Source organism: Netta rufina, assembly GCF_964035555.1.
Source record: "Netta rufina genome assembly, chromosome: 1".
Classification (NCBI taxonomy): Eukaryota; Metazoa; Chordata; class Aves; order Anseriformes; family Anatidae; genus Netta; species Netta rufina.
This window is the reverse complement of record NC_140123.1, coordinates 184,200,201-184,218,205: the sequence shown is the minus strand read 5'-3', so window position 1 is coordinate 184,218,205 and position 18,005 is coordinate 184,200,201. Positions and strand designations below refer to the sequence as shown.

Below are 18,005 nucleotides of genomic sequence, written 5' to 3'. Positions count from 1 at the left end.
TATATATATATATATATATATATATATATAGTCCTTACAGTGTGTATTCTCATTTCCGTGTCCCAGATATGCTTTGAGAGACTCCCAAGCAGTTGACATGGATAGCAAACACGTTTTATAAATGACTGCTCCCTGCTACACTCTCAGCTGCTAATGAATAACTTCTTTTCATAGTAACGCAGGTGTTGGCAAGGTCCTATGGTTCAGAGCTAATAATAACTTAAAGGAGAATATTCTGTTAGGATTATTGTGGTAAGAGTGGTTAGAGTCATTTTATTTGCTCGGTATTTGTTCCATACAATGAAAATTTTAAAGTGTCTTGGTAACAGGATTAATTCTCCAGTTTTAATTACATTTCTGTTAATATTTCTTGAAATGCATTTTTAAGACCTCTTACGATGATGTCTCGTGAATTGTAATACTTACTGAATTACAGTACTGTATTTGGGCCGGCCTTCAACCACAGTCAATGCTCTGCAGAGATGACAGTCTGGGGATTTCTTTTGCCATCTACCATAAAACTGAAGCCTGTGAACTAATTGTCTAGTTCCTCTTTAATTTTTGGCAAGGAAGGAATTGTCTCAAGTGGATTTCTTTCTTTTTTTTTTTTCTGGTTCACTATGGATGCTTTTAATATTTTAGACTTAATACCTAATACTTAAGTTGTTAGAGGGAAGAGGCATCCAGCTGTTAACTGACAAAATCTGCAATATTTTATTTATCTTCACTTGACTTGCAGTTTTGGCTTGTGTTCTGCCTTCTCTGTGTTAGACAAACCCTGCCATGATGATAGAAGTGTTCATTTCCTCTTTGACTGTTCTCTAGTATTGTTTATTACCTCTGAGTGATTCTCAAATAAGAATTTATTTCCACACTCCGAGTGAAGTGAATTGATACTTTACTTCTAATTTAATGTTTGTGGATTGGACAAAAGTGAGATTGAAATGAAGCACACTCTCGTTTAGGTGTTCATCTTGTTCAGTTTGCTGTGCTTCAGTTGTCCTACGGAGTTGCTGTCTGGGATGTGTTCTGCTGACTCTTTCCAGAATACAGACCATTGTCGAGCACTTCACGTTTTCAAAATATTATATTCATTGACATCTAATTCAGCAATCAGTGCACAGTGCTTCTACTACTCAGAGTCTGTGTGATTCAAGTTGAAAGCTTGGAAGATGAACACCAAACAAGTGACCTTTCATTATAAACTTTGCTTATGTGACTTCCTTAGCATAATGCAATGACAAGGAACAAAGTCTCTATTCTCCACTTTTTGTCATAATATTACTACTACTATCTTCCTTTACTTTAATTCCTTGGCTTGTTTTGTACTTAGGCTCCAGTTGCTGCAACAAACGAAGCAGGATTCTTAAGGATGGCAGCTTCTTCATTACACAGCACTAATTCGTCACCACTGTACCTATCAAGTCATGCACTGCATAGGAAAATGTTCTATAAAAAAATAGGCTAACAGAATGTGGTATCATCACCCCTACTGGTTCTGTCCTGTCTCTGTTATTTGCCCTGTTTTTTAAACCAGTCTGCCATTATTTCCAGGAGCAGTCTTACCTCTGCGCTGAGCTAGAGGTTTCCATGTCTCAAAGCACTCCTTCCTTTAGTTTAATTGCGTTTGCCCCATTAAAGTTGGTTCTTTCTCTTGCTGTCTGGTACAATATGGAAAGCACTGACAGAGGGGCACGGTTTGCTCCTTGTTCCTAGATGGCTCTGGCCATAGCTGCCAGGTTGATAAGTGTAGTGATAGAGGGGAAAATCTGAAACTATGTGAAACTTAGGGAGAATTTTGCTGCCAGACTCTTAATGCCTTCTGAGGAAATACTGTTCAAATACAGCAATTTTGACAAATGAGACTTTTTGCTAAAATGGATGTGTTAAAGAACATATTGCTTGAGACATTGACATCCAGGTATCAAATTCTTGCTCTGAGGAGTGGAAATAATTTAAATTTTTAGTAAGCGATTGTGAATTCATTTTTAATGCTGGAAAATGAACATTTTCTTGGAAATATCAGTATTATTCTTGCTTTTGGCTTCGTTTCAAAAATTATGTAATGCATTCAATTCACTTTGAAGTTTTGTTGAAGGTTAAATTAAAAAACAAGTATTTGTCCTATAGTAAGTAACATCAAGAAGTATTAACTGTAGACAGTGATAGAGTTCTTCAACAATTAGCTGTCTTAGAATTTTGCATGTTTTCTAAAATTTTTTCAAGTTACCTAATCATATATTAAGTATGTTGGAAAATTTCCAAAATACATTAATTTATTGCTTTACCAGAGTTTTCTCAAATATGCTGTGCCACCTTCTCTGAGGAATATTTCTAAAGCAGTATCACAATGCCTGCTGTTTTTTAAAGTGATTATCAAAACAGAAAATATTTCAGCTAGTTTAAATATTTAATTTATTATTTGTGTATACAATTTTTGTTCACAAAAATTATTATGTGTACGTGTGAAACGGTAAATGAAACACAAAGTATTGTTAATTGTTTTCTTTAATTTGTGTTTCGTTACTGCAGAAATTTCTGATAATCATATTTTGAGCACATGAGTTCTCTGGAACGGGAGAAGATAATTATATTTATATAATTAGGAGATTAGGATTATAATTATGTATCTTCATTAAAATTTATTTTGCTTCCTTAGGACTTCCCTTACTTCTCATAGAATGGTGCCTGCAGTTTTTGTAACTCATTTTCTTGTTGTTATATTTAAACATGTTCAAGCTGGTTTAATTTAAATGAGCATACAGATTATTTATTGAGTTATTTCAAATTGTTTCTGTTCTATTGCTACCTCTCTCTCAATACAACTGGAGGTACATGTGTACTAGAGTTACGTTATTAAAATATGAGAAAATGTAATCAACACACCATATTATCCAAACTTGTTTAGACTGTGATGACTACGCTTAATGTGAGAAAACCATTACAAACTTTAAGGAAATACTCAAAATTCACTTGGGTGCCTCTCTGACAGGACACGGTTTTTCGTATAAATGGAATCAGTAACAACTTGAAAATTTTTATGAAGAAATTAATGTCTGGATCTGATTTGGTGTTAAGATGCAGGTTCAGTTGTCTAGTATAGTCTTGAGTAATAAGTTTATTAAATTAGTAACAAGTTTAAGGAATTGTTATTTTTTTGGTTTTGTAGTACATGCCTATTTGCATGTTCCAGTGTGGGATTTATATATCATTCAAATGCTCGATCAGCAACTTTATTGGAGCTTGGAAGTATGTCTTCCATGGGTGTGCTCTTGTTCTTCCTACTCCATCCCATCCCATTGTTATGCACTGTATGAGTCTCAGAATGGAAAGCAGATGTTTCATGCTTCCATGCTTTAAGCTTAAGTTTACAGATTAGTTTTAAAAATTGTAGGACTGAAGTCATTCTGATGTTTCTCACTAGCCTACTTCAGACTTGGGAACATGTCCAAAGGTCATATGCTAAATTTTTAGACTCTTCTTGCCCTTTGCAATTCCTAATAAAGCTCAAAAATTTCATAAGTTTTAGAACAGGAACAAAGTGATGGGATTAGTTATCAATATCCTTGTAGGTGATGCTGGACATATGATGTCCTGTACTCTGTGGTAACAGTCCTGAGACTGACAGATCATCATAGATATAAGACTTTGATTTTTGTCTAAGAAGTCTATAGTACAAGGGAGTAACTCCCAGTTTTAATAGATTTAATAGAAAGCCAATTTTGGAATTAAATTGTTGAGGCTTTTCATACCCTAAAAGACTTTAAGAAAATTCTTTTGGGATTTAGTACTACAGGTAAGATAATAACATTTAACAGGAGAAAGCAACCTTTGTTTATAACCCATCACTGGTCACCCAGGAAGCAGTACTCATTGGGTGAACTCTGTAGTTGAATTCAAACAGGTCTTGGGCTTTTCTCCCAAGCACCAAGTGATAAGATGAGGGCAAATGGCCTCAAGTTACATCAGGAGAGGTTTAGGTTGGGAATTGGGAGAAATTTCTTCACTGAAAGGGTTATGCAGCATTGGAGTAGGCTTCCCAGGGAAGTGGTTGAGTCACCATCCCTGGAGGCCTTCAAGAAAGGTGTAAATTTGAAAGTTAGTAGCATGGTTTAGTGGTACACTTCAGTACTGGGTTAAAGGCTGCATTGGATGATCTTTTCCAACCTGAGTTATTCTATAATTCTATAAATAGGCTAAATACGTAAGTGGAATAACTTTTTTGTTGTGACACAATGGAAGCTATATATTTTTCTTGTTTGCTTTTCCATCAAGTCTCTGTTCCAGCTATTCTAAACCATTTTTCGAGTTTCAGTGCAGTGATCTCAAACTTTATATAAAGTGTTGAGTGGATGGGGAGAATTGAAGTGTGTCATCCATTTGGGGCTTGGCACCTTCAGTACCTGGCATAAGGTAAAATTTGTATCCATGTCTAGCAACAAATCCTTTTTCATAGCCATCATTTATTAAGAGCAAATCGTGACTTTGTGGTTCTCCTTGTGTACATATGTCAAGGTCCCATCTTTCTTTTTTTTTGTGTGGAGTTTCACTTGAAATGTAATTCATGTGCAGGTGTTTTTTCCCAAATTCCTACAGATCTTTTTTTAACATTCAATACAGTCAAAATATATCATAATCCATACTAGGAAACTTTACAGATCTTGACTTGTCAAGTCCTAGGATGGCAAAGGGAGTGTTTTGACAGATGATTGCTGACTAAAAGAGTGATCTAGGGAGGTCTAGGTGTCCTAGGGAGGCTGTGGAATCTCCATACCTGAAATTTTTCAAGACTCAATTAGCCAAATCCTGACTCAACACAGTGCTGACAATGGTCTTGACCTGGGAAAAAGGTGGGACTTGACCTCCTGAGGTCCTTTCCAACCAAAATTTCTGTTTCTGTGACTGGAGTGTACTTGCACAGTATCTGTGGTCTTTTTAGTACAGCCACCTGTAGTCCTGTCTAGACCTTCATAAAGCTTTTGCTGCTGAAGATTTGTGATTTGACTCTGAGAAGGTGTCATATTTTCTCTTGTCAGCACTTACTTGTGTAAGTTATCTTCCTTATACGTCAGCAGGCTCCTGCTTGCATCACAGAATGGCATGTGCGTATAAACATGTGTTTAACTGAGGGCAATAAGTTGCTCACCACAGCAATGTAATTCTTGCAGGTATATTATGCATAGGTGACGTTGCTCACTTTCACTAGGATCTCATATAAACTGATTGTGCAGCTGAGAGGAGATATGTATTTGACAGGGATGTTTATAACCTGTATCAGCTCTGTTACTGTCTCAGAAGACACTTTTGATTAGCAAACTTTATTTATTGCTGCCATCAATCTCATGGAATTTTTTGAGTGATATCTTTCTGCTCCATCCCATCTTTGAAAAAATAAAACAAATTCTAAAGGCCTCTAGAAATGACACAGTACCTACTGGGGGTGAGGGGGAGGTTGTCATTTTATACAAAAGTCTCAGATTATTTCTGTTCCCTAAGTTAAATTTGCTTGAAAATTGTGTGTGGAAAATATAACTTATTAACAGTATCACTGCTTAACTTAATCTGAAATTTACTTGGGGTGCCATAATGAATCAATCTTTGTCTATGAATTTTGTTCATCTGCACTCCAGTGATTTCTCCTCACTTTCACAATGATTAATTTTTAAAGGACAAGTTCAGAGAATTTCTGTTGACAATCAACTGTTCTATGGGTCTGACAACGTGCTAGCTTTGAAGTACTTTCTAACACATTTGACGTTTACTTTTTTGTTTTTTCTGTTGTTCACTAAGTAATGTTGTTGAATGCTCTTTATCTTTGAGGCCACTCAGTGGCTTCTCCATGTACACATACCTAAGTACATTTGGTTTTGCTTTAAATCATTGGTAATTTTCTCATTGTGGCACTTCACGTTTGCCTTCTTAAATATTTTATTTCCTTTCTTGTTTTATAACTTCCTTAACATTACAGCTGATATCAAAGCCATTAAATGAAGGCACTGGGAGATACCAGAAGTACGATATGTGCAAACACAGCCCCAGCAATGCTTAAAATATGAGCTAAAAGATTTGGAAAATGGGGAAAACAGTGTATGTAAAGTAGTATGGAAGCCAAGGGAGACAAAGTAGTTTCTTGAGCTGTTTTCCTGGAAGGTTGAGAACCTTCATAAATGTATAGGCTAGTGGTCCAGGGCAGAATTTTTTCAAAGAAAAAAAGTCAAGATATTTTTATGATGACTGAAATGAATTAATGATGAAATTAAATAAATTAATGAAGTAGGTAAATTGCAAATAAAAACACTTTGAGAAACATTTGACATGTCAGACAAGATACTTAATGATATGCTTGAAGTATTGTTTGATAACGGATGAATGAGTAAAATTGATGAAAGAGAGTTTTCTTCCCCTCTGGATATTACCTATTTTGAGAAGCTATGGAATATAATGCCAGTGGCTGCAACTAAAGTAGATCTATGAATTTGCCACAGATAATGTCTTTGTGTTATAGTGGAACTTTTTTTTTCCAGATCTTGGGTAATTCCTTGAAAGGAACTGGTTATGAAACTGTGTACTTTCCTAATTTGTCCTGACTTCTGTCCTAATTCCTGATCTTTCTTGTATTTTCAGTATTTAAGCCTAAAGGTTAAAAGACTAATCTTTACAAAGTTACAGTTAAGGAGAAGCTATGAATTGATGTGCTCCATTGGTCAGGCCTGAGATTCTTAATGCATTTATGCCTCTAGACAGAGTTTAGGTCAAAGCAGCAGAGATTAGAGTTCCTGTTATCAAGCTTGAACTTCTTTCCTTATGGATTCCCAATATTTGTTTTCTTTGCATGTTTTTTAAATCTCAGTGTGTTATAAAATTTAGTCTTAAATCATTGGCAGCATTTAGAACTTTCGTTACCTTTCACATTCTGCATTTTTAAATCTGTAGGATTTTTCAAGCATTTGAAAATTGAGTGGTAGAGACAAAGTAGCTTGTTTCATAAAAGCTACATTTAAAAAAAAAAACTTGCTGTTTTTTATTCTTTTTTTTTTGTCAGCTAATTTTAATTAAAAAAGGGTGGGTTAAAACAGCTGGTTGAAAATCATGGTTTGAGATTTCTTAATACTAAATCATGCAGTGCTGTGATATGTAGATTTTTTAATAGATATTTATATTTTTTTAAGTGCAGGGAACAATAATACTGGATTAGATCCTTAAAGAAATGCTTCAGACTTTGAATGGTGTGTTTTATATGGCAGCAGATACACAGCTAAATCAACAGGATACAAGAGACCTGCCATGTGCAAAGCAGTATACATCAGAGCAATTGTGAAAGCTATACCCGTAATTAAAGGGATGAAAACTGGTCTCTGCTTACTTCGTTAAAAAAAAAAAAAAGCTTCTGGAACTGGGAAAAATATGCCTATTTTTTAGTATCAGGAAACTGGATCTATTGTGAGAGGCAGAAAACAGGAATCTGTAACACCTTTGTTCTGCCATTGCTCTGCTATGAGGCCTTTAAAAATTATTTTTTTCTCATGCCTCAGTTTCCCTGACTGTAAAAATAATACTAATGTTTTCCTTACACACAGATTTTGAGATTTATGAATAAAACACTTTGCACTGATGCTTTATATTTACAGGTAGAGGTATTAGTCTGTCTCTTAAAGAATTATTACTGTTAGATTTTATTTTTGGTTTATACGCTGTTTTCTTGTTAGTATTCATTTGCTTTTTTGTTTTTATTTTAACTTCTTACTGGCATCAGGAACAAAAATGATCACTAATCTTTATACACATGATAAAATGTGAATAAGAATGTTACATAAGAATATTGCAGTGAATTATGACCCTTTTTTTCTTTGTTTTGTTCTAGATCAGAGAATACAATGGACAGATGCAGGGAATTACCAGTTCAGGATTTGCATCCTTGACATTTGATGGAACTGTAGGAACACCAGTAGTTCCTCGAACCTCTAGTAAAGCGTACACTTTCATGGATGAAGAAGAAAAAACAGTAGAAGAATTACGTATTTGGGCAGCCAGTAATCTTTCCATCTCTGGACCAGCAGCAAAACTGTCTGGTGTTCGACCAATGCTGTTCTTTGATCTCACTTGCCAGCTGGTGGGGAAGGCAAAAGTGGATGGATCTTCTTTTCTTCTAAAGGTAAATTTATTTTCCTGAATTTGTTATAATGTTATGTGGATAAATATGTAGAGGCTAAAAAAATATATGATCCTTTACTTTTCTATTTCTATAAAAACAAAACAGAAATCCCAGTTCATTTTAAAGTTGCTCATAAAATTTATTTCTTTAGACAGTGTTTTAAGATGCATTAATATGTATGGTAGTTTCCACAAACATGTAAGTAAATATTGCAGGATTTCTTAAAGTTTAATAATATTGTTAGTTTTTAATCTGTTTCTATTCAGTAGCAATTATTGTTTGTTTTTCTAGGTCTACAGGATATAATTAATGTAGTATGTAGCATTCTCTAGAGCTCTAGGTAACTTCTTTTAGTTATGTATAAGCGCTTTGGGGATCAGAGCCTAATGAAAGTACAAAATGTTGAAATGCCACACAACCAGAAAGTACCTTCCATGGAGTGATCCTTAACATCAGCTAAATATAAACTAGATCTCCATATTTTTCCTGGTTTAGCTCCCTATGCATCAGCCTGATGTTATTCTGAAACACCTCTGTATTTCTTCTCAGTATTTTAAGTTGATTGTTAAAATGTGAGTGATGAACAGCCTGTTACAAAGTCATAAAATGGAAAATAACATTATTTTTTGGTACTGCTGCATTAAATGTTGCTACAATATTTTTAGAAACAGCGCATTGCATTTTTCTTTTACCAAAGCAGGAAAGTTTTTTCTCATGCAGAGCAATGAAATCACTACAAAGAAAGAAATCTTGTGTCATCCTATAACATGTTTTGCAGCTGTTAAAAGTATTTCCATTTAACTGTCTCTTATGAAATGGTTGTCATGACACTCAGTAAAATTTCAGAACTTTGTGAACTCATTGTCATTCATTAATAAGTATATATTCAGCAATGAAGGACCCTTTGCAAGGATAGAGGCAAGTGCTTTCTTAACTTATTAATATTTATTTACCCTCTTTTGTGTGTTGTAAGCTCTAAAGTCTATTTTGTCAATTTTGTATAGTAATGAGAATAACTTGGGAGCTGGGGATTGTCTAGACAGGACAGTAAAAGCTTAATGAAATCCAATAGCACTAGTTCAATTTCTCTCATACTGATTCCTTGTCAGTGTGTTTTTATTTAGCACATGAAAATGTTAAATACTTAAATCTGCATTAAAGTGCATTACAAAAACGGAAGTAGATGAACATTGATATGCTATTGCTCCCTTCCCTTCAAGCAGGCCAGAGTCCTTTCCTTATATATCAAATGTTGGTCACGATGTAAGAGAAGCCTTTCATAAAACTTGTAGACAGAAGTCTGGTTATTTTGTTGATTCACTAAACAAAGAAACAAAACACCACTGGCTCAAGTGGATTGATCATTAAATATTATTTACTATTAAATTTCTGTTCTTAGATTTTATAACTGATTTAAATTTGCAACATCATTCCAAGTCTATCACTTATTTTAGTGGTTGGTAATACAGTGAAGCGTAATGAGGATTTTAATCATCGAAGTAGTAAGTAGTGTTGTATTGTTTCAAACGTAACTAAAATGACTTCCTGTGATTTTGTGCATCACCCATAGCATAACCTTTAATATTCCACTTGGTAAGTGACATAGTACATCACCTCAGTCTTACGAAGCATGAAGACTGAATAACTTAATTTACAAAGGTAGGAAGGAGTTGCTTACCTCTTTCTGAGAATTTTGTTTTCAAACCAATGGAGACCTCGTTCTGGAAATGCTGCTGTCATTTATACATTTTTTTTAAGAGCTTTACTATTATTCTTTCCTTCTGTCTACCAGTTGTCTGTGTTAAGCTAAGTCACACAATTAGCATATTCTGCTGAGGAAACTTAATGAATCAGGACAGCAGGCTTCATTATGTGTCTCCTATTTCAGCATCTTGTATGGTGATCAGAGGTCATCACTAACTATTCTGTAATACTAGTCTGTTAATGGCTAGTAATGGAACTATGTGCTGTTTCTTATCCAGAGTTCATTTGATTATTGTTGGAAAGAATGAAGGCACAGGGATAGCTGTTCATAACTGTGGCATTAGCAGATACAGAGAAATTAACAGGAAGTCATAGCTACTGTATTTTCATCCACAATTTAAGTAGAGTGAAGCTGGTAAGCTCCTGACGTATCTGTGTTCTTATTTGTGTAATTAAAAAGACAAAACCACATACCTATCTAAGGACTTTTTTTGTCAAGAGAGTCTACAGGCTTAGAAATTCTTCCAAAAAATGCCCTGACACCAGCCGCATTAGTTCCTCTTGCAAAGGACTAAAACTAAATAAGTCGACCTTGGACTTGACAAGGCGCATTGAAGTTATTTCAATCATTTTGTAAGATCCCATCTGTTAAGTGTAGAAGGACAAATAAGTCAAAGCCAGATGAAAAATAATAGGAAATTTGACAAACTTAAAGTTCTTCATTCTGTCAAAGTGATTATTTTCATAAATACAAAATATAAATACCAAATTTCATAAACACTAAATCTGTATTTCTATAGCTCAGCTCTAGGAAAGCTTGCCTAATTCAAGCAACGGGTAGCATCTCATTCAAAGGTGGTTTTAAATATTTCATGGTACAGGATCAGAAAATAATAGGCTTTTTTTTTTTTCCTCCCTTTTAAATCTGCGGCAGCATGTACCACCTCATTATCAGGGTCCTTCAGAATACACTCTTATTTCAGAATGTTAATTTGATGTTCTGGGTCATTTTTGCTGTAAACAGTTTTTCCTTTTATCTCTTGATTTGGGATGAGTGTTTCAGCCATGAGTTATTCTCAGTGCGTTTACATATGGCTTTGCTGCTGCTTAGATCTTTTCCTTTGGGTCCTTTGATCCACAGAAGTTAAGCATTCAGAAAGGGGTAGAAACCCTTTAAAAATTAACCTTTGGTGTATTCACTTTACCCCTCCTCCCCCACAGTGCTTTTTTCATGATACCAAAGAGGTGGTATCATGAACTATCTTAAAATTAGCTTCTGTTGGACCAATATGCATGAGTTCCTACAAAATGCATTTTGGTCTCTCAATCTCAAATGCTTCTAGATTTTTTTTTCTGTACTAATATTTCAGAACATTATTTCTGTTGTTGCCTTTGTATCTTTGTATTCTTAAAGAGTGTATCTTTAGGAATTCCCAACTTGGTAAACTATAGCTTACAGAATATATTGTAAGGAGCCAGCACCCAAAGTTTAATGTTAGGTAGTAAGATAATGGTTGCGAGGTGCTAAGTCTGTTATTACCTGTTTGTTGGTAATCTTTCTTTTTCATAATTTTGGTAGATCAAATATAATTGTATTGATACTTCACTACTTAAGTGTTTGTCATAAACATAGCTTTAGGGCACCAATTTTTAGAATCCTAGTTATTAAGTATATGTTAAATACTGATGCTTTTTTGATCTGTTCTGCATAACTAGCAGTGTAGACTGATGTAGGAAATCATTAGTAATTAATGGAGCATGTGCTGTGTACTGAGGTTTCACATTCTGGAGCTGGAGTGTTCAAAAAAAACCAGCAATGATTAAAATATTAAATATAGGCAGTTATGCATGCAGGAAATTCTAATGGTTGTATCTGCTGGATAAACAGTTGAGGTTTTGCTAACACTTTTTTTTTTTAATTTTACGAAAACCAGGTTTTTAACATTTGTGTTCTGTGTGGAGGTTATTTTATACTTTGTAAAGGAAAAAATAAGTCCCTATAAATTTAATTTCAGTCATTTAAGAACTTTAGAACATACACGCGAGTTAAGATTTCATATTGTTAGACTCTTTTTATTCAGACAACAGAGGAAAAAAAAAAAGTAAAACATTATTTTAAATGCTCAATCTAAAGTCTTTTGAGCATATTGAAATGGTTGACTTTCATTGCAGGTATGGGATGGCACAAAATGTCCATACCCAACATGGAGGATACCTGTAGAAGCAAGAGACCTGGAAGGAGAAAAAATTCTTCTTCATCGGCTGCGAAATCTAACAGTGGATATTCTAGCTTATGACAACCACGTACAACTGGCAAAATCACTCAAGGTAATGTAGTTTGGTGTTTCTAGCTGTCATTTTGTGGCCTATTTTCTTCTTAAACTCACTTCAGAGGATGTATCAATTCTGTTCTGCTCTAAATTAGTTTCAAATATTATTCTTTATCTTTCAGTGTATTTCCCATACCTTTGATTTGAATGCAAAATTCCTTCGTGTGTAAAATAGCCTCATTACCCTAAAATTTCCATGAAAAAAAATCTCCCAATTAAGCAGTTCTTTACGGACATTGTAGTATCATATATTATCCTGTGGACATAATGCATTCAGAAAATGTATTCTGTGCTTCAGAAGTATTTTTTAAATGATATAAAGTGGGGTTAAACTTGTAGTCCCATTAAAGGCCTGTAATTCTGAAGTCAATAAAGGATTTTATCTGTTCTATAAACTTCTGCAATTTGCAATGCTATCTTCATTTAGTGGGTCAGTAATGTTGATTATGCGTAGAGAAAACAACGTAATTAAACATTTGATCTTCAGCAATACTGCCATCTTGCTTCTAAATACAGTAAATTAGCAAAAATTACATCTTTCATCTTATGTCTTCTGTATCCAAGCATTGTTTTTAAGGTAGTGCTTACCAGAAAATAAATGCAAATGGTAGACATTTGTTGTCTGGAGCTATCAGCAGATATGACATCAATTTAATGCATAGTGCCCAGTCATAAGTAAATGACAGAAAGCAAAGTAACTTTCCTTCAAGTAAGAATTCATAACAAAACTTACAGGATTATTTCATTACTTACAGGTTATCTTCCAGAATTTTTCTTTTGCTAATTGGTCTCATCTATCAATAAGCATAAATGCTGATGTTCCAATGAAGCATTAATGTTTTGAAAATTAAGGGAGGGAAATGATGAATATTCATTAAAATTGATGAAATTAAAAAAATCATGAATCCCATATATATTCAGGAATTCCTGTTGAATATGTGCTACATGGGATGTCTTCATCAGTTCTTTCCATTTCTTTCCTTCCTGTATGCCCTTTCTTACTTACTGTAAAGCATCTGTGCATTTGTTGGATACTGTGTTGCATAGCAGAGGTTCTAATGTCAAAGGAAACTGTTTAGAAACCTGTCTTGACCTACCAAGCATCACAGGCTGTGTTTTTCTCCTTCTGGCTATGTTCAAAGTTGTGATACTTTCAGCCATGTAAACAGTAGAAGTTTTATTTTTTTCTCTCTCTTTTTTTAGTGAATTGTCTTAGAGTTATTGAAGAAAAAATACTGATACCCTACCAATTAGACTTCAGAAAGATTTATTGAGTTTACATTGCATTTTGTGCAATTAATTTTGTTTCACAGAAAAATCTAAAGATAATTAGATTTTTAGGACTCCTTATAAAATTGAAGCTTTAATAAAAGGTTTATTTTTAAATACTAGTGGAGGTCACATCACACTAAGAATTAATTAAAATACTGCTTATTAATCTGCATATTTTTATTATTTCATACAGGGTCTTGTTATGCAAATATTAAAAAAAAAAAAAAAAACATTTATGTGGAAGTATTAAACTGGAGGGAATTGAGTGTGTATGCATGTGCACCTTCCTGAGCGTAAACACCAGGAGAATGTGGACAAACTGTGTACTAAATGATCTGCCAGTTTATGGTTTCAGAAACAATAAAAGCACGCTGGTTTTGAGCCATCTCTTCTACATTTGAAAGGAGCTTGGAATTGCCTTTTTATTGTAAATTGTTGAGGAGCTGTTAGGTTACACTCCCACGTTGTCATGTATTATCTGCAGTGACAGTTGCAACTCTGAAATGATATTTTATGTAGGAACAATCTGCTTTATGCAGCCTTGATACCAAGAAAGGCAGACTTAAATCTTATTTTAAAAATGTGTTTTTTGTGTTTTTTTTTATTTATTTATCCATAGGTAAATGGTCACACAGGGAAGCTCTGAGTAACCACTACACAGTGTAGAGAAACTGGGTGACTTATTACAGTCAATTGATAGCAAATCCTAGCCTGTGCTGCAGGCATTTGTTAAAAGCTCCTTGTTTGTGTTGTATGTCCAGAGAATATTGAAGATGCGAGCATTTTATCCCTTTTCACCAGTCAAATAATATTTACAAATCTCTATGAAGAGAACTTAGTAATTTCAAAGGTATGCTGCAGCTGATAACTGTAAGTAGACTTTTTGCAACCTATATTTGCTGGCCTTCTTCCCCTGGTAAAAACTGTGGCTTTTCAGCATTTGCTGCCTTAGCAGAAAACAGAATTTTCAGAAATCTCATCTCTGAAATAGATTATTTCCTGAGGCATAAAAACATAAACAGAAGTACAACTAAGCAGACAATGGTGTTCACTTCATTTTTGCAGAATTTCCCTCTTTCTGTCACTACCCTTGGTGCATGAGGCTTTCCTGTTTTTGTAGGAACCCCAGCCTGCAGCTAGCTCTCCAGAGTACAGTTGCTCCCTGTAGGTTGCAGTTTGTTGTTATTCAGACTTTCTTCTAGATTTCCCAGAGGTTCTCAGGATTCATTCAAACCTTGCCATACAACTCAAAAAAATAAATACATAATAAATAAAAAGGTTTGTGACATGGATTTATTCATCTGGGGTATTTTGCTAGATGCTGAATGCCACAATGAGCATCACAGGTCCATCAGTGTACAGTAGGAGTCCAGCTGCCCACATCTGGTCAGAGATTTCCTTCATGTACAGTTATTCAGTGGGTATGTGGTACTGTGCGTTCCTCTCATGGGTTAATATAATGTGTTTTTTTTACTGTGTATTTTCTAGTTAGTATAATCAAAATAGTTAACCCTGAGCATGCTCAAGGTCCTAGTCTTTAGTGTCTCAACGTTTACTATAGTTATATTTCTTCAGGTGCAAAATTTGAATATTTCCTGTTCTTCAGCTGTACACAATCTCAAGTCTTTTTTTGATAGCACTAGTGTCTGTCTGAGTCATGTTTCTAACCTGTAACTTCAAGTTGCTTGGCTGTATTATCTAGTTTCATACTTTTCAGGCTGAGATGCAGGATTCCTTTGACCTGTGTATATTTTCTTCACTTGTATTAATTAAAAAGAACAAAAAACAAACTCTCCAAAAATCCCCCAACCTGTTAAATGGATTTACGTTGCACTTTTTTTTATTTCTTGTGCAGCCCGAGGTCCTTGGGACCATACCTAAATACTGTGTAAATGCTTTTTGTCATTTGCAAAAAGTTGTGCAGAATTTACTTAGTAAAATTTGAGTGCTGATATGAAAATAACCACAAATAAATCACTTTGAACATCAGACATAAAATAGGCATAAAAGTCAACATAGATTGGTTTGGTTAAGTGATTCCTGTAGATAAAGGCAAGCTCTTGTCTTTGTGTCCAAACATAAATATTTAACTACCTTGACAGTGTATTAAATATGAATGCAACCCTCTATGTTTTGAAGTAATTATAAGAATTTGCTATACTAAAAGGTGTTGTTGTTTTATTTTGAAGTTGTCTAATTACAGGAAACTGTGACATCTTAAAATTTTCTTTGTTTTTGTTATCTGTTTTTAAAATAGGCGTATTTGAATTGTACTGCAATTAGGATGTTAGTGTATTTTAAGGTGTTGCCAGAAATGTGTTGTTATTGTTTTAATTTCATTTTAAATAAATTTGCTTTGAATGAGGCAGGTACTTAGTTCATAAATAAAATTCTGTCAAGAGTTGCTTTTGTACTAAATTTGAATAATGGCTCTGTAAATCATGTTGGTTTTTTTTGCTTTAATGTAGATTATAATTTTGTCTCAGTCAAGTATATAATGTATATACTTGATCTGCAGGCATTCAGTAAACAGCAGAAATACAGTAGCATATTTAGCCTTAACACCCACAGCAGTTGTTCAGCATTGTAAAGAGTAAGCAATGCTGCCTCCCAAAGGAATTTATGGAAATTGCAAGTCTGTCTTGCACAGTCAGATCTGTTATGTTGACATGTATACCTTCCTGACGTTTTCAGTATATGGCAATGCTGATTATAATGCATCTCTGTATTACAGTTATGAGTGATATTAAAATACATAAAAATAATAACATTTTCAGAAGTGATCTAAGAAAACGCATATGGAGAAAGCAATGTTTTTGTAGTGATCATAAATTTGGGGAAGTTGAGTGTTGCACTAAAACATGTAATGCATTGGACTTTTTGCATGAATTTCAGCACACAATTTTAGAAGGCAAAATCAACATTTTACATTCTTGCCTTCTTGGCTCTTCTCTACCACATGTTAGCAACATTAAATACTTATTTTTTTCACACTGTTTTTGAAAGAAAAAAAAAACACTTAAATTCTAATAGAATTTTTCCTGCTCATTGCTCTTGAGAAAAAAAAAAAAGTAGGTTGACATAAGGTTATTGGATAGGCAGAACATAGTTAAGAACTTAAAAGGCTGTTTGTCCAAAAGCATTTGTCATAGTTATATTTAGTTTTATAATGTCTGTCCCTTGCATTTTTGTTTATTCAACATACTTAATTGAAATTTAGCATCTGAAAAGAGAATAAATAAATACATAAATAAAAATGCTACAGTTTAGCCTCTTAACCACCATCTGAACGTGCAAGTTGGCCTGTTGATATCAGTGGGCCTTCTTGCATGCTTTGTTGGAGATGGGCAATAGAAAGGAAAGGAGGACCCAAAAAATTCAAGGAATTTTTCCTAAAGTTCCATTTTGGAATATAGACAGAGATGCTGTACGTTACTGTATTGATAAAGCTGTAAGGAATGCTTCTCTTCTGGGGGTGGGGGGAAAAAAAGCTGCAAAGGATGTTCATTATCATAACTGAATCATATTCCAGAAAGCACTTTGTTGCTGTGAATTTATGGTTAGATATGGATTCAGTTAATGCAAGTGGTGATACTATGATATATACATATTATCCAGTATCATATATACGTTATGTCCAGTACTTTATTTGCTGCAGAATGCTTATGGACTTAAGGTTCTTAAATGGATTTAGAGCAGATGAGTGGATCTCCTTAAGGGGGGTTATCTCCTTCCAGATCTAAAAAGTGAACGATCTCTTATAGAAGGTAAAGATGGGAAGACCGATGTAACCTAGGTGTAATGTTTTTGAAGCATTTAGAGGAAACATATGAAAAAAGTGCAGCAAACTGATGTTGTGCTGCGTGCTTTATAATCTGAATGTTAGCTGTTTTTGTCTGTCGAGTGGGAGATAACATGAGGCCTTCAGAAGCACCTCATTTCTAGCCTGCTAGTGACTGACAGTCCATCAGAAGTAATTTCAGTGGTTGTGCAAATATAGAGTGATGATACAAGATACTGCCAGTAACCACGTATGGTAAGTTGTGTAAAATGAGTGAGATGCTTTCAATGGACAAAATGAGCAGACCCCTAACATACAGATAATTAAAACTCTGGTAGGAGCTCTATGGCAGAAGCAAAATAGGTGCTGGCTGAAGTGCAACTTTATGTCCCAAGTGCCTGAATTTGAAAATATGCTGCCTTTTTCATACATTATTGTTTTTTAAAGAAGCAGTTTGATACCAGCATTATATAGTCATAGGCTGTTCCTTGATACAGATTCCAGAAGGATTCCATGCTGCTCTGTGTCCTTTTGTGCATCCAGGTGTTTATCTACATATAGTCTTAAGACCTGGCCAATCCAGTCTACTACGTACACTTTCTTTACACGGGCAGATACAGATAAGGACAAAGGAGAAAGGTTTTAAACTAAAAGATAGGAGATGTAGATTAGATATTAGGAGGAAATTCTTCACTCAGAGGGTGGTGAGGCACTGGCACAGGTTGCCCAGAGAAGCTGTGGATGCCCCATCCCTGGAGGTGTTCAA

The 18,005-nt window shown here is 34.5% G+C and overlaps 1 protein-coding gene across 2 annotated transcripts in view; it reads left to right on the top strand.

The window, feature by feature from the left end:
• Nucleotides 1-18,005, top strand: part of POT1 (protection of telomeres 1) — a 71,811-nt gene that overhangs the window by 34,222 nt on the left and 19,584 nt on the right. For both annotated transcript variants that reach the window (XM_084306580.1, XM_084306581.1), the window contains exons 9-10: nucleotides 7,862-8,152; nucleotides 12,029-12,184. In XM_084306580.1, coding sequence (XP_084162706.1) covers nucleotides 7,862-8,152; nucleotides 12,029-12,184 — 447 coding nt within the window. The remainder of the gene's footprint in view (nucleotides 1-7,861; nucleotides 8,153-12,028; nucleotides 12,185-18,005) is intronic.